This window comes from Amphiprion ocellaris, chromosome 22 (genome assembly GCF_022539595.1).
Source record: "Amphiprion ocellaris isolate individual 3 ecotype Okinawa chromosome 22, ASM2253959v1, whole genome shotgun sequence".
NCBI classification, from domain to species: domain Eukaryota; kingdom Metazoa; phylum Chordata; class Actinopteri; family Pomacentridae; genus Amphiprion; species Amphiprion ocellaris.
The window spans coordinates 10,776,598-10,801,372 of NC_072787.1; the positions used below are offsets into that span (position 1 = coordinate 10,776,598).

The 24,775-nt window shown below is 40.3% G+C and overlaps 1 protein-coding gene across 4 annotated transcripts; it reads right to left on the minus strand.

The window, feature by feature from the left end:
* Positions 1-10,371: 10,371 nt before the first annotated feature.
* Positions 10,372-24,249, minus strand: tfap2a (transcription factor AP-2 alpha). 4 transcript variants are annotated; one of them, XM_023299871.3, is made up of 7 exons: positions 24,094-24,249; positions 19,365-19,784; positions 18,129-18,180; positions 16,078-16,300; positions 15,135-15,253; positions 13,266-13,407; positions 10,372-11,956 (listed from the first exon to the last, which is right to left on the minus strand). In XM_023299871.3, exons 1-7 carry the CDS (start codon positions 24,124-24,126, stop codon positions 11,668-11,670), a joined length of 1,278 nt encoding a protein of 425 aa, XP_023155639.1. In that variant the 5' UTR covers positions 24,127-24,249; the 3' UTR covers positions 10,372-11,667. The 4 variants fall into 4 exon arrangements, with proteins under 4 accessions (XP_023155639.1, XP_023155638.1, XP_023155637.1 ...); XM_023299870.3 differs by lacking the exon at positions 24,094-24,249 and adding an exon at positions 22,381-22,555; XM_023299869.3 differs by lacking the exon at positions 24,094-24,249 and adding an exon at positions 21,136-21,577.
* Positions 24,250-24,775: the final 526 nt, after the last annotated feature.

The following is a 24,775-nucleotide window of genomic DNA, read 5'->3' on the forward strand; positions in this document are numbered from 1 at the left end:
TTGCTGTAGGAAGTGGACGAAAGTTCCCTCAATGGAGGCTATAATGTAAATCATCAAATATTATGAACTTTTAGTATGAATCTCTTGTTTAAAGTTAAACTAAATTCAGGTTTTGGTTAGTAACTGTTTGGGTTTGACAAGTCCTAGCTGTAGTTAGGGTTTGTGTAATTGTCCAGGAAATGAATGTAAGTCAGTGTAATGTCCTCCAAGTGATGGAGCTACATGTGCATGTATGTGTCTGCATGGTGCTGTGAATGTACAACAAACAACAAAGACTAAGGCGATATCTACCACTACCCCTGTCGCCATTCTTCCCTTAGCACTGTACTGCTCTCAATACGCTCAATCAAATAATGTGTTCGGAATAATTAACCCTAGAGCCCCCATTGGCTCTAATTGGCACCTATTAGGGGGCTGTATGATTTCTTGATAAACACTGAGGAGAGAGAGCTGCACTGGCAGCAGTGGTGGGCGGAGGTTTGATTGGTAAGCAAAGTGCGGGAGCGATGCATACCGGGGGTAACCAACATTTAATTATCAATGAGGTTTTCGCAACACTTTAGAGAGGCCCCGGGCATCGTTTCCTTCAGTAGTAGTAATGGGCTCTTTTTAATGGAACTTGTGTTAAACACGGTGCTGCCACTGCAAAGCTTTGGCGTTCAGCCCCAGCCCTTAGTTGTGGCTGCTTTAATTTAGGTGACTACTGAAAGAAGACAGAGCTCATTTGGGTTACACACTTTGAAAGTGTGTATCAGGGCCATGGAAGGAGATAAAGAAGATGCCCATAGTGAATTCATACATGCTGCTCCTACGTTTTCTCATTTGCATCTGCTTTGCCACTTCTTTAGGAAATTATTCATTTATTCGGGTTGCATCTAAGAGGTTAATAATAGTCTACCCTTAACTATACTTTTGTATGAAAGAAAACAGAGCACTACAAATCTAAGTACTTCCTTATTTTAAACTTTTAAACCACAGCAATGGAGCCACACTGTTTTAAATGACTTGCGGTTGAATGTCACCCTAATGTCAAACTCCACCAGCTGTCACCACAGTCAGTAATGTGGTTTCCAGTAAGACCAGTGCGAACTTTATATGATATGTTGCTTGATTTCTTCACCAAACAAACTCCTCTCTATTCTATATTTGACCTATTCATTTACCCCGCAGTGTCAAAATGTGTTTTTTTCTTCTTTTCTGTTTAAATATGTGGTCTATAAACATTTTGGCTGGTTCTCCTGAGGGCTCAACATGTTGCCAGACTTGCTATGTACTTTGAATAATGAGTTCAAAGCAAATGAACATCCTCAGTTTATTGAGGTCTCTTTTAGTTTTACATTTATCCTACATAAAACATCTTCTTTTTTTTGGTCATGTGGTCTGTTTTCTGTCACCAAATTACAGGAAATAGGGATTTCACCAATAATCACAATTGCAGTTTCTTGCTTTGTTTGTTATAAAAAAATCAATAAATGCATTTTATATGAAAAAAAAGGCAGTCTACACTAGTTGTCGCCTATGTTGACAAAGACAAACATATCACCACTTATAGCTAAAAGGGTCATGAATTTTCACTTAAATACTTCATCTTGGTCAGATTTGAGAAGGTTATGAATGCTCTGTGATTCTGATTTTGGAAGCAAGTGTGAGAGGGATTGGTTTTGGCCTTCACCCGAGGCCTGAGGCTCGATCCTTCACTTCCACGTTGGGACCAGCGCTGGGGCAAAGGGGCTCGAGGCAGAGCCAAGCCCAAGTCTGACCCAGTTTTCGGGGGGTTCCTGATAGCAGGCGGCCAGGAGTCTCAGGGTAACCTTCCATCAACACCAGCTCCCGTAATCCGGCCTAGCATCTGCCAATCAAGCCGACCACGATGACAAGCTCATGATGACATGGCCATCGTCCGCTCTCCTCTCTTTGCTGCCTGGACATCTCAAAAGCAAGAAAACATCCCACTGATTATGGCATTTCAGTGTCAACTGGCATGTTGAGTTTGGCCAGAACCTTGAGATTGACAATGGAGAGACAACATGTTTGTGAGCTTTGCAAAGTTTAGTGGGAAAGGTTGAGGTTTTTGGCACACAAGTGTTCAACAGTATTAGATAAAAGTGTTTGTGGAAGCAAACTATCAGATCACATTTGTATCCGTGAAGCTTCCGAAAAATACACTTTTTTTTTTTTACAGATATATTCTTTTTTACAACAAATAAATATACAACACAAGTGGATTCATTATTGGCAGAAAATGTATTTGTTATGAATGAAGCCTCGTGTACAAGTACACATTTTTTTCCTCCATTTTGAATATGGTCTTTTACATTTTGCAGCTGTCAAGAGGGAATCCTTTTTCTGGACACTCACATATAAGCATAATGGAAGAGAGGGAGAGAGACTTAGTGAGAGAAGGGGAGAGAGAGCAGCACATCTGACAATCCACTGGCATGAAAGTGAGCCCCTCAAGCTAACAAATTCAGAGAGAAAATTACAGTTTTGTGCGTTTGTGTCAATATGCATGTCAAAAGGTAATTGGGAAATTGTTCTGCAATGTCAAGTCCTGTTGGCAGTGTTTAGCCTGTGGTAAGATCAAAACCATTTCTTCATAGGCTCCAAGAGGCCAGACCGAGCTCTCTAACTCTCTCAACCATACAAGACTCTCCTTTAAGCTAATATGGCTGTTTATCGTAAAGTTATTACGTTATTATCAGCTGCTCACAGGATCTACTGCAAATGACAGAGAAACTTAATTGTGCTTCTCCCCTGTCATGAATAATTTTTAAGTAGTTTTTTTTTCATGTCTATGAGATCAGTAAAGTTGAAAAAGTCAAGGAAGATGATCACGACAACAAAGTAACCTTTCAGCAGGACAAGGAGAAGTTGAGGAAGTAAGATAATTTATTCATTATTAAGACAACAATCAGCTTTGTTTTTGTTGGTTTTGCAAATAATTCCCAAATTATTGCTAAAAATATACAATTACATGAGTGTTTCTGGTGTGTATACTGTGTAGTTATTGGCATCATGTGAGGTAGCTTAACAAAGCAAACCAGAACAGCAATGAAAACATAGAAAGAAAAAGGATTAAATAATCAGAAATTCACTCATGTTATTTGATGTATATTATTTTATGTTAGAAATTATTATGTTTCAAGTTTTTGTTGCCTTGATTGGCCCAAACAATGGGCCAACGTATAACCAAATAGATATTGTGTCATTTTTGCATTCAAGAAATAGGAATATAACTTAAAAAAAGACAGTCTTAGTAGCATATCATTCAATAACACAATCATGAAAATTACAGTGGCATAAATAGCCATATACAGCCTACAGTTGTCCCATTTTTAAACATTTTGTTCACTCATTCCATCTTTTTTTTTTTAATGCTGGCTTGTTCTAAATTAATGAAAGGTTTCCTCTGATACTGAATATGTGCACAAAGGTGAGTGTGCCTTAAGGTGCTGTTAAACTAAGAGAACTAAGCGTTGCATTAGTTTTGGTTTCAGTAGAGACTTTTACTTTTAACAATAGCCTAAATGCTTTTTTGCCGGGTTTTTCATTCCTTTATGTGTGAAATTTCTTACTAAACAGTGAAACCTTGTGATTCTTTGACATAGCAGAAGGTAGAATAATGTTGAATAGAGACAGGAGAAATATAGCTCAGCGGCAAAATTACTGTGATCAATACATTAGACAGCTTTCACAACCTTTCTGACTTTGGTAAATTCTTTTTTTTTTATTTCAGTTTAGGAGTTTCAGCCTTGGAGAGATAGTGCATGTTTATTTTATTAGGCTAATAATTTGATCATAGTTAGGCCTGGTTCAGTCCTTACAGTCCACGTTTCTGCATAGATATCCAAACTTTTATTATACAAATAAGTAGATAAGACTCACCGCAACCTCTTGTGAGCTTCAAGACCCACACGGGCCAAGAGTTGTGGTTTAAAACTGACTATTGACGTTTGTCGCAGATCACTTTCTACTTCTCTGGTTGTCATTTTTCACTGTACAAAATATTAATTTATGAAAAGAAAGAAATGCATTCCAATTAAATTTTTTCTCTTATTTGATGATGATGATGATGATGATGATGATGATGATGATGATGATGATGATGATGATGATGATGATGATGATGAAAGAATGATTGAATGAATGAAATACTGGACACTGTATGTCCCTACATTAACACACAACAAAAGTCTTGGAATCACCATGAGTTGTATTCCACTGAGAGTTGAGCAGACATCTATGTTTGGCTCAATATGTTCATTTTTATCTAAATAATTCCTCGCTATACCCATGGAACAAGAAGCAAAAACATTCTTTTAAAAAAAAAAAAAGATTAATGGCATTCATGGGAATTTGCCACCAAGCATCAACCTACTCTCTCTTAAGATTTTAAAATAAATATTGAAGTCAGTGCATGAGAGTTTTGGATGACGTTTAAACTGGATGACCTGGAGGCCAAAGCAACCCCGTATGGACAGAATGGGCCCTTTATTATCAGAGGTTTATGTCCCTATCAACCTGCGGCACTTCAAGGGGTAAAATGTCATTTGTCAGTAAATTTAGGTGGTAAATTTGGGGAAATCAATATATACAAATTTACAAAAACAAAAAACATATATTTTCATTCTTTCAGGGAATTAGTAAATAACTCACCAGCAGGGGTTTGGATGCAAAAAAAAACCACTTTAAATTCTGTGTACTTTATGACCAGATGTGTAAAAAGTCCATATCCAACAACTATGAGACCAATAAGTGAGCAAGTTTATGAAAAACAAAAAAAGAGAAAAGTTGCTCCCTCTATAAATGTAGCTCTATATAGTTAAGTATTATATTGCTCTTTTTATTTAAGTGGGGCTTATATACAGGCCTATAGATATATTTAAGTTGTGTTATATACTTATTGTTGTCATTATTATTATTATTATTATTATTATTATTATTATTATTATTATTATTATTATTATTATTATTATTATTATTATTATTATTATTATTATTATTATTATTATTCCCAGGATGATAGAGGTGTTTTGGTGTAAAAATAATAATGATGATGATAATAATAATAATAGGGCAGGCCGAAACAAATGTTCAACAAAATGCGCAGAGGGAAAGAGTGACAGAAAAAGAGAGGGATGGGGGCAAAAGAGAGGGATGGAGTGAAAGAGAGACAGAGGCTGAGGGTGTATACCAATCGTTAAAGGGCCAAGTCAGTGAGTTGATTAGGTTCGGGAGAGAGAGAAGCTGCTGCGGCTTTCTTTACGCACAGACAGAGTATAAGTCCTTTATCATGGGGAGGCACCGACGTGGCCCCGAGCTATTGCTGGCCTGAAGCAAAGTACCAGAGAGAAGGAAAAAAGAGAGAGAGGAGAAAAAAGAAAGGAGGGGAGGGGGGTCTATCATCAAACTTCATAATAGCGCTTGGGGTTTGCCACAGCTGCGCAGTGACCCTTTTATTTTGCTGTGATGGAACAGATAGCTCACTATGAAATAGTGTGAAATTATCATGTCTATTAATTCAGTCAGACATCCACGGCTCTCCGTTGCTACCCCCCGCCCCACCTCTCTCCCTCTGTCTTATTCCATTCCTTATCCGTGGAAATATGTGATTTCCTAGCAAATGCTCCATTTTACTAGAGTGATTTTTCATCGTTGATTCACAGAAAATAAGGCAAACGATGACATGGTTTGTGTGTGAGAGAGAGCAAGTGTGTGTAGAGGACACAACGGTGTGTAGTTTGATTTACTTTCTGTACTTAGAGGGAAAACGAGTGTGTTTGTAAAGTCAGAACAGGGAAAAATATATATTTTCGTTTCCTCGTTGAATCACGTTTTGGATTAATCCAATAGCAAAGGGTTGGTTCGGGTTGTCTGTCCGCCTGATGTCGTGGTCTTACATTTATTTATTTTAATCCCCCTGATATCAATTTAAATAATATTATTTTACGTCTAAAATGCATGCTATTATTATTATTATTATTATTATTATTATTATTATTATTATTATTATTATTATTATTATTATTATTATTATTATTATTATTATTATTAATATTATTATTATAAGTGACTAAAGCAATTGCCCCTCAGCATTTTAGACTCCCAAACTCTTTGGATCATGTCACTTAGTCTTTTTTTTTTTTTTTTTAGCAACTTATTACAGTTATTGGTATGCAGAAATCATAAAAACTTATAATCAGCTATGTCAGCTTTCTGCTTAAATGGCCAAGATGATTTTCTCTTACTGACTGAATATTGTTTGGTGATTGGAATCTGTTTGTTTTTGGTTTTGTTTCGTTTTTTAAATATATACATATGCCAAAAATAGTATGAGGCGCCGACAAAAGTCACCAAAAAGTCATCATCATTTGTAGTCATTGCTCATGCGACCGTTCTGCCAGTAAAGCCTGCCAACGTGGCGCACTGTCAATATTAATGAAGATGATGCTCCAAATATGATGACCTGACAGCAGCAACAACATGAGGGGAGCGGAACGCATTTTTAGAGGATGTGGCTCTGTGCTTAAGAAGCGTGAGGGGCCTGGTTTGATAAAAGGTCTGGGGGTTGATACAGAGAGAGAGAGAGAGAGAGAGAGAGAGAGAGAGAGAGAGAGAGAGAGAGAGAGAGAGAGAGAGAGAGAGAGAGAGAGAGAGAGAGAGAGAGAGAGAGAGAGAGAGACTTGATTGAAATGGCGTGTGCCTGGCTGACGGGAGCCAGTGAGGGACAAAGCCTCTGCGAAGCCACGGCCACTCGAGCAATTATTCCTCCACGCTGCATTTGGATTAGTGCAATGGAAAGAAGCATATGTTTGGCCCGGGGCGACACTCCCCCCCTGGCTGACTGCAGAGGATGCAGGGAGAGACACAGAGAGAGGGGCAGAGAGAGGGAGAGAGACGGAGAGAATGACAAAAGCTAGAATATAAACTGCATTAACCGAGTGGGGAAACATTAACACAATTTTAATCCGCTCATTTTTCATATATTTGGAGGATACACAAGCCGTTTTTTCTCTCAGATTCGGCCCTTGATGGTTGCTGATAAGTGCTCAGAGCGCACAAATATTGTTTATCGGATTCAAAGTGGCAAAAAGAAACTAAAATAAACCCAAAAATATGTATATATTAGTGTAGGTGTGTGAAGAATTGTCTGTGGGTCCGTCCGTAATTTTACGCAAAGATGGAGCACCTCTAATTTTTTTTTGAATGAGCCATATTGCGGTCGAATTATTGAGCTCCAAAAGCCTATCATGAGTCCCTTTGTTTATTCAAAGTCACTTAATGTTTTCTAATCGATTACCTAATGTCTCAAGTAATCAGGGGCGATTTGGTGAAGTCATTGACCTCTCTTGGCTTCAGAGCCCTGGCTCGCAGAATGGGCAAGGGGCCCATGGGGGGTCAGCGCCAGGCCGGAGGAGGAGGAGGGGGGTGGCGGCGAGCCCCAAATGACGGCTGATGTCAGAGTTGAGGACAATTAGCCATTTTGCGCTTCATTGCAAACTTTAAAGTCACATAATTCGATTGCACCAATAACCATATCAAATGTCATTTAGAGGGACCCTGCGTCGTATCCAAGCCACTTACTATTAAACCGCCAGTTTCAAATGCGCCCATCGTAAAAATATAATACAAGTAGCTTAAAAGCGCTGCTCTAGCAGAAATTCTACCCACATGCTATTGCTAGACTTTCCCACATCTTAATATTTCTCAGCCTTTCAAAAGCTTCTATCAAAACAACTCCTTTCCATCAATGAGGGCAAACTTTCCAGCACTGTGTGGACACTAATCCTGTGCAAAGGAGGACATCATTCCCCCCGCAAAGTAGCGCGCACTAAAAATCATTCAGCAATCACTTCAATCTCCATCAGACTCAAACCCTTCTGTTTAAATGTCAGGAAGACAGCTGCGCTTGAATCAAATTCCACTCATACCAATATAGCTTTTCTGACAGTACAGTGAACAAATCTGGGCCTTATAGGTTGCTGCCCTATATCTCCCCATGCAGGCAAAGCAGCTCCAAAGCATTGCCTCCGAGCGTTACAGCGCAGACTGTTGTAGTGATGCTGCCACAGGGTAATTAGGCCATGCAGACAGTCCCTCCACCAAGCAGTGATCTCAGCAGTATCAACTAAATACTTCCTGACCAGAAAAAAAGACTCCAAAACGTGTGAGGTGGACGTTTGTACAGGAGAGCAAATGAAAAGTTACATATCCGACAGAGATCAACAGCATGAAATAAATAAATATGTTACGAGTATGAGCACACAGGCAGTCAGTTTATACTCCCGATTAATCTCCCATATTTGATTTTCTTTGTGTTATTCAATTCGTTGCTGCAGATTTAGCTTCTTGTGTGGCTAAAGTTGTAGCCACAGAGGTGGTTAAACTGAGTCTGTCTGTGTTTGTCCTTCATTACATCTCTGCTGCCAGCTATAAATATCAGCACAGCGCCAGCCCACTGAACCTGTCTTCAACAGCAGACAGATACTGTATGAAATAAATAGATATACCAACACACATTTGTCTGTGCACATATTTAGTTTCACATATTCTCCGGACTATTTGATAACAACAGGCCTCACACTTATTAATTACTATACGGGAATCAGCTGTAATTGCTTTAGTTGAGACAAGCAGCAGTTGTGGATTGAATTATCCAAATTCAGCTGGGTATTGCTTACTGGCTCTTCAAATTTCAGACCTTTTTTTTGCGCAAATGACTTTTGCCATGAGGCGTTTTGAGAAACTAGCTCTACCGTTTTAAGATCATATTAAGAGAGGGGGTTTAAAAAAAACACAATTTTTGTGTTTTAAAAAAAAAGTATGCAAATCGTATGCTGCTATCAGTGCAAACAAACGACCAAACAATGGGAGTTTCTCTAACACTCACAATTCCATTACACAGAATGACATAATTACAGGCCTTTTACATCCTCCTCATCTTACACTAATAAAGCGCAAAAATATCCACCATTGTCCCACGTACAACTATTTCTAATGCGTTTGTTTCACCCTCCAAAACCTGTTTTCATTCAAGCAAACCCCGATAAATTTATTAAACGACATTAGCATTAATGACACACGCGAGGGGCTTCCTTTTTTTCCTGCGCTAATACCAATGAATGCCTGTTTTAATACGATTGTTTTCCCCCTTAAAGTGACTATTTATGCTATTCCCACCTCACATCCACCATAGCAGGAGCAGCCGGGTAGTCTCTCCCCTTTATGAGTGAGCTATTGTGCCTGAGGACAGGATCCCACACACAATCTGAGGACTGAGCCAACAAAAACAGGGCCTGACAGACAATGCCTCGCTTCACCTGCTCCAGCACTGTGCATCGCAATTATGCCAAGGACATGTACAGTTAGGCTTCATTCACCCTCCTGCAACAACAAACTGCCTCAGAATTAAACCAAGGGGCCCGAAAAAATCATGCAGATAATAAATACGGCTGCTGAGGAGATTGGAGGGGGAAAAAAGAAGAGGGAGGAAGAAGAGAGGGGGTCGACTTGTTTCTCTCAGTGTTACAATATTTTAAACTGCATGGTTACCAGACAGTGAAATAGGGGAAAGCAAGAAACAATACCAAGATGCATATATCACCAGACGAGCTGTATAGGTGCATACGCCATCAATATACAATCAAACTCAACTCAAATGTTATGCAACGGCCTGGCTCTCGAAATAAAAAGCAAAGGCCAGCGTCAGATTTGCTGTTACAGACAGCCTTGATGGCCACATTTATAGAGCCAGTCAGCCAAACACAACGAAAAGCAGGAAAAAAAACATAAACGACTAGATGGGGAGAAGGAGATTCGTTATGAAAGTGTTATTAGATCATGGAATATACATTTTAAAAAGGAAAAAAAAATCCTGCACACTGAGCTGTGATTGTTCATTGATTACACTGAGAGGCAAACAACATAACAAATATTTGATGCATGTCTTTGAATAAGACTCCAGCGCAGAATAAACGGGGGGGAAGAGCCAAATATAGCCTATAACAACTAAACATTGCACACTAGGCCTATATACATCTCAGAGGGTTTTAGCTGGAGGGGTGGCGCTGCACACTTCAAACGCGAATCTATCCATTGTTGTGAGCCATTTGGCCTGCATAAGATCCTGTGCTCTGAACTAGGGAGTTTAAAGTAAGATTTTTTTTTTTATATACTTGAGGGAAACAATGAGTTCAGCTGCTTATTGCAAGGAGCAATCGTCAGGGGAGACTTAAACTCAATTACTGTAGCCGTTCAGAATGGGAAAAAATACCAAAGACAAAAAAAAAAGAAAAAACACAGAAAAAGAAAAAACACCCGGGTGTATCAAGCAGTGAATAAAAAAATTAAAAGATATGAATAAAATCGAGATGAAGCGTATCAAATATTTATTTTTTTCTGGGCAACAAAGGACTATAATACATTGACAGGCATAGGAACTATTGCCAGCACATGTCTATACAATACAGCTAAAACCGCCTCCAATTTTGGACATTATCGGACATAACAAGATATCAGGTGGTCCCAAAAAAAAGGTTTTTGAATGTCTTCGAACATTGAAAAAAAAGACAATATTCCATTTATTGCTTTTATGGTGCTTTAAGGAGAGAACAAGAGGTGAAACGTATTCTGATTGGCACAACACATAAAAGCTTGTATAAAAACGAAAATAGAAACACAACAACAAAAAAAAAAACATTTCTCCTCGGGGTCTCACTTATGCTCTGTCTCAAATAAAAAAACTGAATAAGGATGATATTTATAGAGAGAAATGGAAGTTTATTTCTATTAAATTTGTTCACTTGCTTCAATGTCGCCTCAACATGCTACAAGAGGGCTGAATTGAAATATCCCAGAGAAATAAAATACCCCAAACTTCTGTTTTCTAAGAACCATAAAATCACATGAAGAACTAACCGAATATTCAAACCCACTAAAACAGGAGGCACCAGATAAATAAAAAAAGAAGTTTCAACAGACGCACCATATTTACAATTCCCATTAAATTACACATAAATAAATATATACATACATGAACACTGATTCCCTTATATAACCGTGAATCGTGTTGAAATTCAAAAAGTTCAAGTTGGTCGCTTGGAGAAGAGTGAGAGTCTACAACTGAAGTCATGACATGGAGATCTGTGGGGTTTCTCTTTGTTTTTCAAGTTTATTATTCACAATACTGATAAGAATTCATCCTTTTTTAAGCTTCGTTTTTGTCACAATCGTAAAATTGAGATATAGAGGGGTCGCTGGATTTCAGTCCATTCGTTGCAGCTCATAAAAAATAAGGGGAGTACATAAAAAGTCCTCTGGGTGAGGCAATACACCTTTTTCCTCACCCTGGAGCTGTTCCTCTGCAGCTTTTTTTCTCTTTTCTTTCTTTTTTTCTTTTTTAAATAACATTTCATATGGTTCAGGTGTTTGGAAGAAGAAGAAGATTCTTGCGTCGTTTTCCACTTGAATCCAAAGTGGGATGTAGAAACAAAACATGTAAAACCGCGCAAGATCGGGAAGTGGCACGTTTAACTTTATCAATAATATTTATAAGGTATTTATAATATTTATATTGGATGGGTGGGAGCCGGGGCGAGGCGGAGGGCTGTGGGTGGGTGCAGAAGGAGGCCCTGGGGTCTGGCCCTCGGTGAAGGTGGGATGGAAACATCACTTTCTGTGCTTCTCGTCTTTGTCTCCGCCTTTAGTGCCGTTATCTGAGTGACTGTTGGGGTTGTTGTTGAGGTACATTTTGTCCATGGCTTTGATAGCCTCGGTCAGATAGTTCTGCAGGGCCGTGACGGCCGCGCACAGTGCCGGGGTCCCGAAACCGTGCGAGATTAGACTGAAGTGGGTCAAACAGCTCTGGATTCCCGGTTCAAGAATGGGCTGTGGCCGTGAGTTTCCCAGCGGCGAGCGGTCCTGGGACAGCAGGTCTGTGAACTCTTTGCAGACTTGCCTGAAAACAGAGAGAGAGAGCGGGTGTTAATGGCCAAGTCAGAAAATCCTTGCATGAATTTTAACGTTCTGATCAAAATAAATCAAAGTGGACATGCTGCAAAAATAACCAGCCCTGCGGGAGGGCAGCTTGTAAATTTGGGTTTTGCTTAAAGCAACGAAAAAGTAGTGACCAGGTGACACATACGTTTCCACCATATATATATATATATATATATATATATATATATATATATATATATATATATATATATATATATATATATATATATATATATATATATATATTACAAACCTCAAAACCTTACTGTCTTTGTTCCAAAACAAACAGCTGCAGCTACTAACAGGTGGAAATTAATTACTCTTAGCTCTCGCCACGTTTTATTTTTTTTTTACTTTTTTGTTTACTTTTTCTTAAATAAATAAGAAAAACAATGATTCAAACACGACTGTAAAATACACGTTTGCACTGTCAACTACCCTATTTAAAAAAGGAACCATGACTCCATGCTTTTATTAGTTTATCTTCATAACTCACATCTGAAAATCTAAACATTAATTCAATATTTTTTTAAAAAAGCATTAAAATGTGAGTTAACCCGAGCTTCCTCTGCATCTCTTGGTGTTGGTATCTTAACGCTACAAAGGCTGTAATAAGCGGTTATGGCTGACAGCTGTTTGATTATACCAGCCCAACATCAATATTAAAGGCTGGCCTCTATGCCTGGTAAGGAATGCCCATGATTTAGTTAATGCATAGTAAACAGCAATGGTAGCGCTGGATGAGAACTAGCCATATGTCAGTGTCACTGAAATCATCCTGTAAACAAAAAAAAAAAAGACGCTGCTGTGCCAGTGGACGAGGGAGAGGCCCAATGAACCACCGTTTCACTGCACAGTAAGCTTTGTAATTATAATTTACAATATCATATCGAAGCACCTGTTTTAATAAAAAAGGAAAATGAGCGTCTGAAATGAAATGATGAAATTCATAATTAACAAGGACTAAAAAAACTTTTGTTGTTAATTCATTATTATTATTAGCCAGTAATGTTATTAGACTGATGTGGACATGGAGCAGTGGAGACAAGATATTTTATGACTGATGTGAAACAGAATTTTTTTTTTTTAAATTAAAAAAAATCTGAAGATATCCAACTCGTGCAAAGCGCAAAAGCTGCATTTTAATAAAGCTATCTGAGCGTGTGCAAACTGATAAATACACACACACACACACACATATACACACACATATTGGCATAGACTGGGATGCATGTGGTGTGACAGTGAAATGTGATAATAGCACTTACTTCGTGGCCAATAGCATGTTTTTTCTTTGGACTTGTTCGTTTGGGTCGGAATGCTGACGGTTTACATATTCAGCTACTGCCTTGGCTGGAAACTCGGTCTCGCATACATAACCAAAATCCCTGGCAAGATGCACCGCTTCGCCTGAGAAAGAAAGGAAGGAGGGGGGAAACGAGGTTGAATATGTTTGCTTATTAAATATGGTTCTATCAAATACAGAGAGGTTCACACTCCCCCTGCCTGGACTAACTCCTGATCCATCTGATCTGCGTCCACTCTGTTTATACGCTCAGGCAGCATGGTTATGGCACCTGTACATTCCCCACAACATTAATGGTGATGATACAACAATAATAGCCTGGAAATGACAATAAAACCGCCATGCCAATACATCCCTTCTTCCCTTCATACCGTGAGAACGCTTAAATATGGAGGAGAAACTATAAGTGGATATGAAATATAGACCGAGCGTCATGCTTAACACCATGTCATTGGTTACCAATGCCTGCACATTATTGAAAGTCCAGCAGATCACACAGGTATGGAGAAGCAATTTTAAAGGGCTATACCTAAATCTCACTTTGCCTTTACATACTTCAGCTATGAGAATTACAGGTTTCAAGCCGTCCGAGTCTAAGCTCGCCTCTCTTGTTGGTTGATTTTTCTTTCTTCCTCTCCAAGTCTTTGGTTTTAATTTCCTGAAGCAGTTGAGTTTTTTACTGCGGGGCTTCCTGCCCATAAGCCTCTGCTCCGGAAGAACGCATGCGCCAATTAGCATCAAAGCTCGAGTCCAGTAAACTATTTTCCATAAAATGGAGCGGATCATAAACAATGACAGCACACAAAACGCACTGTCCCTTCACTAAATAACCGGGTGCCTCGGTACCCCCTTCCTTCTTTAATCCACCCCCCCTCCTCTACCACGTGCCACCACCCCCTTATTACCCACAATCAAACATTTCTCCAGGCTCATTACAATACATGACCAAATTTCTACGAAACACAATGAATATTGCATTCGGCCCCCTCGTCTGCAATAATGATTAACGGGGACCAATGAACCATCGCAAGCTTTCACCTTTGGAAACCAGCAGCACACCAAATACCACTGCACTGAATAATAAGGTTCAACTCTGCAAGCAAAATGGATTTATCCAGTCGCGTAAACGGCATCTTTTCTGCGCGCAATAATTGACTAATTTATTCTTTAATGGGCCCAAAACATATAGCTCCCAATAGGTCAGCACCACGCCATTTGCATGCAATAAAAAATCTTCAGTGAGAACCAAAAGCACGAGAAGCTATTAGCAAAAGAATTAAGTCGCCATTAAAAAAAAAAATAAATAAAAATAAAATCAGCCCTGCACTGCTACATGGCGACTGTATCTGAAACAATATAGGGTTAATAAATCAATCGACTTCTCATCCATGAGGTGAAACAGCTCAGCGGTGCCCAATAAACAAGCAGCACTCAATAATTAACTGGACTTCAACACAAATTAATCCAGTGTATAAACTAGGCCAGCCGTGGACCTGCAAGTGTGCTCCTGAAAGCGAAGGCCAACGCTGCAAAGCCACTAGAATTACCAGCACCATTCTCTCTCTCTCTCTTTCTCTCTCTGTATGTGTGTCTCTTTCCACACACACACACTCACACAGACACACACACATCCTTCATGCTTTATTACTTGCGAGGCAAAGTCGGTCCACATTACACGGATGAGCGCATATGCTGATTTCCAACACAGCGAAAGAAAGAGAGAGAGACAGAGAGAGAGAAAAGAAGAAGAAGGGGGGGGGGGGATCCAGTTTGCAAGCACATATCGCGGGAGCAACAAGAGTGGGAACGTGATTTACGGCGAACGACTTACCTTCGACTAGTGACGTCAGCAAGGTGACGTTGGCTGCCTTGCGTCTGCCTGCAGGTAGATTCAAGCCGATTTTATCCAACTTCTCCCTTAAGGATCTGCCTCCGTTCTTAGATTTGGCCCTGTGACAGTAAAACAAAGGCAGAAATTTACTGTAGGGATGCTCATGTGGAGGAATTTTTCTGCAATCTGTGAAGAGGAATACTTTTCTTTTGAATAAACATGCTAGTATCTGAAATTTATAATAGAGTAGTGGTGAATTTAAAAGCCAAACTGTGGTTTGTGTGCAATAGACAAAGAAAAAAAAGTAATTTATGTTGAAAGATGGTTCAGCTCTTTTTTTGCTGATTAGAAGATGAGTGGGCTGGATTTAAATTTGGAGGTAAACTTCACCCTCCTCCACATCTCTGACACGAACAATAAATAACACTGAAAGAGCTCTTCTTCTTTTTTATTCCAGCAGCAGACAAATACTGTACAAACTGAATAAATAAAGTCCTACTTAATAGGCAGCGCTATTACTGACTGTGTGTCTGCAGCACTTCAGTAGACAGTTCACTGGAGACCAATGTTTTCATGTGTAATGCCTTCACTGGGCCTATAGAGCTGGGGTTGAAACAGACTAGGCCTACATTAATTTGAGAGAGAGAGAAAGAGAGGGAAGAGAGAGAGAGCTCCAGTGCGTAAGGGAAGTTAATATGGAATTTAACAGACCCCTCCTGCTTTAAATGCAGGAGCTAGGTGTCATGGTTGGTCGATTTTAATTATTCTTGGTACAGAGGAGAGAGAGGGAGAGAGAGAGGGAGAGGGGGGGGGGAGAGGGAGAGAGAGAGAGGGAGAGAGAGATGCACGCTTCCAGAGAGAAATGATTGGAGTAGAGTGAAAGCACACACACAGGTATACAAGAGGAGATCTATTTTTTTCCAGCTTTTTCAGTCAAACTCACCTCCTCAGCACCCCGCCCAGCAGAGAGGCGTTGAGGCACTCGGGCGGCGAGAGGCGTCTCTGCACCTCCGCCACCGTGACCTTGTACTTTGATGTGGAGCTGAGCAGGGACAGGCGACCCGGAACCGAGCAGAACACCTCGTTGGGGTTAACCACCCCACCGAAAAGACCGTCCTTATTTACGGGGATGGAGACGTTGTTGTTCTTGGATAAAGACACTGGACCTATAGCCAGGGGAGAAAGAAAGAAAGAAAGAAAGAAAGAAAGAAAGAAAGAAAGAAAGAAAGAAAGAAAGAAAGAAAGAAAGAAAGAAAGAAAGAAAGAAAGGGAAGGAGTGGGGTGAGAGAAAGAGAAGGATGGAGGGAGGAAGGGGGGAGATGAGGGGCGAGACAGAAAGAGAGCGTGCTCAGTGAATTTCATGCAATGCAGAGCCTTAACTAAATGAGAAGGGGGGATTTAGGCCCCGGATTTAGAGTTTAGCACCACATGTGTACACGTTCAGCAACGAAGACATGCAGGGAAAATGACAAATACATGCCTATAACAATAATAATAATAACAATAATAATAATAATAATAATAATAATAATAATAATAATAATAATAATAATAATAATAATAATAATAATAATAATAATGTTCCTATGTGTGCCCGTTCCCACCACTACTAAGAGGCATAATTCTCGTTTAACTACACGTGCAGGCCTACAGACTCCAGGATTTTTTTCCCCATCCATTTGTCCTTTATTCAATATTTCTCTCCACACCGCCCATCATCGCAGCAGACAATGAGAACCAACAGCGGATCTTTTTGAGCATTTTCCCCGGGATCGACTTAGCGCACAAAGCAAACTACACCAGCCGAGAGATTTTTGGTAAAGTCAACCTATTTTGACATATCCTCGGTATCTAGCAAGAAAAAAAAGAAAGAAAAAAACCCCACCGTCGCCCGTGTGTGATTTCACACCGGGTGTGTGCGTGTTTGTGATGGGGGGTTAGGAGGAAGAGGAGGGTTGGGGGAACCTCAGCCACTGCTGGGCTTTACACTGGTGTGCAGTAACCGGAGACAAAGGGGACTGTGCGCCTTTGGATAGATCACTTGTGACATTAATGGCTCAAGGGAGCCTAATAGAGACAATAGGAGTTAAACGAACTCTTGAGATTACTAATATAAGAAGCCAATTATCATGTTGATGTGCAGATAGACAGACTCAAAAAAGGAGAGAGAATGGTGGGACTAAAAGACGTAAAATGAAAGAAAGGGAGGAAGCCAAATCGCTCCATATCTTATCTAGCGAGGTCTAATTCGACCCGACAAAACGTTTTTAAACATGGCCACGAAAAAAAGGCCTCCACGGTACAAATCACTGAATTTTTTGACAGTAAATAATATTTTAAAAAATAAATAACGAAGCAGGTCGCATCCAACAACCTTCACCGAAGTAAATCTGAAAATTACATTTCGCGACATCAAAACGCAGCCAGTGAGTTTTTTTTCTCCAAACCCACTTTTGATTCCCTCCCTAAATGACGGATTATCTGGCTACACACACTGCGGGCCTGTGCTCACATCCAGTGGTACCAACATCCATTTTAGATCTGACCACGCCGCGTAAATCGCAGCTTCTACCACTGTAAGTGCCAGGATCGTCTATAAGGCCTGCATCTTTGACCATCAATAGCTCGGGCCCTACAAAGCCCCAGCAGCTCCACTCATCTCCCCGCTGCGCTGAAACGCTGACAGTGAATTCCATCAGCGAGAGAGAGTGAGAGGGGGGGCGAGGGAAAAAAGGTGCAGCCAGTTTGATGCACTTGGAAACCATGTAATGAAAAATAGGCTACTGCGTATTAGGATCAGTCAGGCATTACCGCATTGCATCGAGTTCTCTCGAGCAGAATGGTGAATGGTGAATGGTGTGTGTGTGTGTGTGTGTGTGTGTGTGTGTGTGTGTGTGTGTGTGTGTGTGTGTGTGTGTGTGTGTGTGTGTGTGTGTGTGTGTGCGCGCAGCCTAGTGAAGAAACATGCATGATATCTCGGAGGAAATTGCTTACCTTTTTTAATTACAGTCTGGTCGGGGATGTGAATTCCTTGATCCTCAACAGGCTGTGACACAAACAACAACACACCAAAAAATTAGCAAAAAAGAATCAAGAAAAAGGCACCAAAATGTCAGCCTCAGTCCTGTGATAGTACCTCAGGATGCTGCGCACGAACAAAGCCTGGCACAATTAGCAGCCACAATCGCCCAACATGGAGGCTCTCGAGGCCCATACCTGTTATTATTGTCTATGTGTGTTTTCAGCGGGTTGCACTGATGGACGCGTTTGCATTAGATCACCAACTCAGACTTAAATAACGAAGCTATGTCGCCCCATAATCCTGACCCAATTTCGCCCTCAGATTGGCTCTACTCACAAGGAAACTTCTAATCTAGATTGGATAGTAATTACGGCGGCACAGCCTATTAAAGGCCTATGAACTAATTAGAGGATTATTGGTGTTTATTTCTGATGAAAAACTGGGAAGAACGCTCCCAGTAAGAATGAAGGGGTTATTGACAATTTTAGAGCTCATTCATCATGCATCTTTAGTAATCATGCAGCCACCTAAACTCAACACACGAAACTCAATTCTCATCTTTTACTGAATGCACTGTATTAGGATGTTATTGTTCGCACAGAAACCGTGAGCTGGATTTAAAAAAAACAACACAGAAATCAAATAAAAGTCAAAAGACATGAGAGAGGATACGAGTGGAAACACGGCGTACAGTTTTTACCTCGTTAATTCATTTATAATATTGAAATAAAAATACATCGAATTTGGAGACTAACGGCATTATCAAAATATTAATTTAAAAAATATTTTTCACAAAATAGATAAAGCAAAATGTGACACTAATTGTGACAATGAGGAAAATGATTTTCATGTTTTTTTCCCAATTTTTAAAAAGGGGATATTTGAACAGCTACAACCTTATTCAATGCGTGTCATCCTTCTCGCCTTAATTAAATATCAGTAATAACAAAAACACGTGCACTAATACACTAATAATAATAATAATAGAAATAGCAATTAGAATGATTGACAAATTGCAATTATCACTGTGCAAAAATAAAAATAACAGCACCCTCTCTATTATTAATGATCTTATTAATTTAAAAACAGCACTGGCACCCAAGTTCACCCGCTGTTTTACATAATCTTTTATTGTTAAACCGAGGAATCCCAGAAAAAAAGAGGGGGGTTAAAAAAAAGAAGAGAAAGCCAGGTAAACGCTGCCTCACCTGAACGTCTTCTAAAGAGTGAGGTATTCCATGGATAGGGATAGAGTCCGACAGTCCCGTATCGATGCCATGGCCGGACGGTAGGAGCACTTCCCTGCGATACTCCCGGCACAACTGGTGGGGCAGGCTGCGGTGCTGGTGCAGCAGGCCGCTCTCCTGACCCTGCCTCTGGCCCGGCCAACCCGGGTGCTGCGGCTGCGGCTGGGCGTGCAGGGAGTTGAGGGAGTACGGGTCGTTGACGTGCGAGTAAGGGTCCTGAGACTGCGGGTAGATGGGCTGGTAGGGCGGGGGGAAGTACGGGGGCTGGAAGTCCGAGTTCGGCGTGTGGGAGAGCGGAGGGGCGCTCGTGTAGGGACTCTGGCCCACGCCGCCCAGCTGAGGTAACCTGGCTGTCCCATTGCTGGTGCCGTCGTGGCGATCCTGGCAGGGAAGGACACAGAGACAAGCATGTTTAAGATTAAGTAAAATCCAAAACAGCCTCAGTTATGAATCAGTGGAATTATCCTCTTTACTCTGAGTGTGCTGAACGCTTTGCGGGCGCATCAAATATGGCCTGAGTGGATGACAGGAATTACACCGTGTGGAATCTGTGCACAATTATTCCCCTTAAATCTGATTTTAGACAACAAACAAATCCTTTCAAAACACAAACCACGTGACAATAAAGGTTAAAAAAATAAAACACAATAATAAATTGAAAAAAATCCAAAAAATAAATAAACATCTAAATTCCAGAGCTTTGAAATACATAGCCGAGCCTTTTTTGAATATTTTTCTTGCAGCATGCAATATTGATTTTTAAGCTCCGCAAAACACTATTTAGCGAAAAAAAGAAGGGGACAAAAAATGTTCTGTTATGCAAACAAGCAAAGTACAAAAAAAGTATCTGACACGGTGAGTGAGACTCCAGCAACTTACCATCGCGGAAAAACTGTGCACTAACATCTGTAAGATTTTTGGTGCGACTCAAGAGAATAATAATCAGTTCAGAAAACACCGGGAGTGTTTTTGGGGAAGGGGGGCGAGCAAAGAAAAGAGGAATTAACCAGCAAAAAAACAAAAAAAGAATAACAGGCCCCCGAAAACAGTCTCCTGGAAGATCACGATGGCCCCGGCGATCAGATATGTGCCTCAACAGCAGGACGATAATCCATCAGAAATAAACGGTTAGATCCCGGCCGCCCTTCATTTGGGTCTAAAAACGCAGATATTCGGCGGTGCTGGCGGATCAGGGCTGGAAAGTTTCTCTTGGTAAAAAAACCCTCTTTCTCCCTCTTCTCCGGGCTTCTATCACAGTGCTACCGTCCCTTCGCTTGAGCTCATATTAGCAAAAGAGCCGCTTCTTCGTCTCCCTCTTGGTCTCCTAATAGAGCGCATTCATGACTATTAATATTACAGGAATACTTAATAATAAGGAAAGAATAGTCGGAAATCTGGCGTAAAGCGGAGGACGCAACTCAAGGCAGGAGTCTGCGCTTAAATGACGTCCATTGAAAGGAGGAATCAGTATATCTAATCAGAGATGGGGAGAGAGAGAGAAGGGGGAGTGAGAGAGAAAGAGGGAGTGAGAGAGTGTGGAGGGAGTGTAGAGCGAGAGAGACAAAAAGAGGGACATTCACTCTCGTCTGACGAATCAGAGAGAGAGGGAGGAGGGGGGGCATTTTAAAAGCGTCCCAGGGCCAAAGCGCAAAAGTGAAAGAAAGACATAGGAATGAAGGGAGGTGGACCGCAGACAGGGGATCAAGAAGCCAGGGAAGGAAACAATGTGCACCTCTGAACTGGGTGAAAATCCACCAGACGACGCTATGGGCATTCCGACCGGCTCATTTCTACCGCTTGTCCCTTTGTTTTCCACCTCAGAATCCAAAGGCGATCTGTCCTCCATGGCTGTCCTCGCCGAATTAATCCACCGATTCTTCCTCGACTCCAAACCAAGAGCCACGCCGGCTTTAACTTTAACTTGAAAGATGAGGGAGGGAAAAAATAAATTCCCACAGTCAAAGATAGGGCCGCTGGATCCGGCGCTCTGAACTAACTTTTACGCGCGGCTCAAAAACAGCTCCACTCCCCTTCCTGCTTAATCATGCTTTTTTTTTTTTTTTTTTAATTGCATAACGCTGGGCCTTGACCGGACTTCGAATGCAAATTAGATGTTTGTTTCTTTGAATCGATAACAACGGAGGAGAGAAAAACGTTCGCCTGTAAATTAAAAGAATCACCGTAACACCAACGCGGAGGTGCCCAGTTTTGGTTTTCCTGCTGCCGTCCGTCCCTATCCTAGCAGGACGCGCTTGAAAACACGTCTGACTGGCTTCTCCACTCCTGAACAAGCCACCGATATTACTGCCAAAGTTTGTCCAAAACAGCAATCACTCAGTGTATGCACTCCACACACACACAGATGCACGCAGACTGAGCAAAAATTTAACGGCAGAAATTTTAAAGTGAAGGGTACATGTGCATGTCATTTTAACACTAAATAAAACAGGCTGTTTGCGCTCATGTCCACCATTTGGTCAAAATATTGATTTTAATTAAATGCGTGGTAAGTGCAAATTATTATTTTTATGTCCCCAAGTGTCAGCTCATATTTGGACATATTTAAAATGTGAATTTAAAAAGGGAAAAATAAATGACTGGTGTGATTTTCTCCATGAATTAAATTAAATACAGCTTATACTGCCACAATAAATTATATTATTATTATTATTATTATTATTATTATTATTATTATTATTATTATTATTATTATTATTATTATTATTATTATTATTATTATTATTATTATTATTATTATCATTATTATGCGTTAATACGCGTGCCAATTGAAATATTACAAGCCATAAAATGTTACCAATTCATCCCACAGTTAAATGTGTTCAGCTGTCAAGACTGTCATGTCTAGATCAAAACAATACAATACATCCCTCAAATAATTATTCACCTCTTTAAATCTAATGTAAAAAAAAAAATAATAATAAATTAACCAAAAAAATTGAAAAATTGAGCCTCTTACCTCGCAGTCTTCATATTTAATGTTATCAGTTAATTTCCAAAGCATTTTCATGGGTTGGTGAAGTGGATATTGAGTATAGGTATCGCCTTAGCCTTGTTTTCAGTCAGTGAATTGTGTTCCCCCGCTCAGAAAAACTACTTTTATTGAAGCTGTGGGCTGCTGTCTGTCTTGCGCTCTGAGGTCTCCCTCTAATGGTGGAAGTGGAGGGCTGGAGCAGCTCTGTAATAACACTGGCACAGGGCCTCATTAGCATATCAACAGCCGTTTGATTCCCCCCCATCTGCTCACACAACACCAATGGACAGCGCACAGGTAAAAACTAAAGCGGCAAGACGTTACACATTCTTATTATTTCCACTGTTCAGCGAGGTGTGTGTGTGTGTTTGTGGAGAGGAAGGGAGGGTGTATAGTCATGCATGGGGACCTGCATGCACCTGGGACGCTTTCTACTAGAATTTCACTTGTACAGAGAAAAAAACAAACACTCATTTAAAATCATATTTTAAATTAATATGATTTTTTAAAATTATCTCATGTTTGCTGTGACAACTTCTTTTCTATTTTTTTGTGTTCTGCTCTGTTCTGCCTTATTGATCACGTCTATGCAAATATCAGCATGTCACACACTTTACTGCCCACCTTGATTTTTTTAAAGTGTTATTTTAATCCCATTGAGAGTGGAGACCTTGAGAGGCCATTCTTTCAATGTTATGTTAAAAGGGTGAGCTATTCCAAAACGGCTCTACAGGTCAATTGACTACCTGTGAGGGAGCAGGGTTTTTTTGGATGGGGGAGGAGGAGGAGAATGTAAATAATTAACACAACAACATGGCCTTGTTTCATTTGAATGAGCGGCTAGGGGAGCCTGGCTCTGCCCTGTCGCCGGCCGGGCCTTCACCTCAGCAGGTCGTGGGTCAGCAGACAGGTCGCCAGCCCTTTAAGGCGTTGGCCCCTTCTCGCTTAAAACCCTTGGATTACCATTTTTGGTGGAGTGCCTTTCTACATGCAGTTGTTATTAATGAATGTGGAGCGATGAAAGTGGCTGACAATGACAGCAAAATGCATGCGAGAGAGCGTCTTTTCCACAGATCTGGCCTGCTTGTCTGTCGCACTGATCGGTTTTAGCTGAACTATTTTTTTGTTTGTTTGTTTCTGGTCGTCTCTTAAACACACCTCTCAAAGCAAAGGCCAAATTTGCAGTGAAGCCAAGACAATCTGTAGGGAAAGACGATTATTTGATGTTTTGTAACTAATTCAATCCGATTTGGTAATCTATGGATCAGTATCTTTATTAAAAGTTTTTTCTTTTTTACTTCAAAGACGGTTTGGAAAAAAAGGACTGTCCACTCCAGCTCATGACTGTTTCCACAAATTTCTAATTCCTGATTAAAAAAAAAAAAAAAAAAAAATCTGTGAAACACACACGGAGTCCTTACAGCCTACAGCACACGATCAAAAAAATGAGATGAACAATTTGACGTGTAAGGCTTCCTCACCGCAGAAAAAAAATCCAACTAAAATATCTTCTATGTATGATCCCCTGTCTGACAAAATCTATAAGCTTCTAGTCTAAGAGAACTCCGCCATCTCTTGTTTTTACACGAAAGATTCTACAATCCTCATGCAGCCTCGTCCTACAACAAGTCGACACTTTGACAGTTCTTCGTGGATTTTTCGGAGCAGTTTCTTTGTCTTAAAGTAAGCAGCACATACCTGCCATTCCCCCATTTTGCCCATAATTGACATTCTTTGTCCTCCGCTGCCTTTGGAGGTCTGTTTTTTAAGCTGCTCCGGTCCGGCCGTGTCTATCTCATTGAGCCTCCGGTCCCAAAGTAAACCTTTGCTTCTTTTTTTTTTACCTGGACTGGATCGCCTCACCTGGCCGTAAAAAACGGTGCGGGGCCACCTGGTGACGCATGCGCATTGCTGCGGGTGTGGACGAGGAAAGCGTGAAGTACCTGGGAGGAAAAGCGAAATAGACGAGTAATGGTTAGATTTGAGCTGGTTTTCATTCATAAATAAATTAGTTTTTTAAACAATAACGGTTAAAAGCCAAGGAAATCACACCGTCTATTGAAGAACACTCTGACATACACTGCCGTTGCACTGTAAACGCAAAAAATACACCTATAATTAAATGCATTTACATGGATGCGTCTATTTCTGTTTTTCCAAAATAAATTGGGAAGTGAATTTTCATACAAGATTAATTTTATTTATTATGCACATGAATTGAAGTAACCAGCCACGTGCGTATTTCTTAATTGCAGGTAAAATCTATTAATAAATATTATTTATGAGGGAAAATGGAGCATGGTGCAGTGGAAATATATGTTAAATTATGTATATATATTTGTCCTAACTAACAAAGGACATGTCTGTTAGTTTCGGCAGT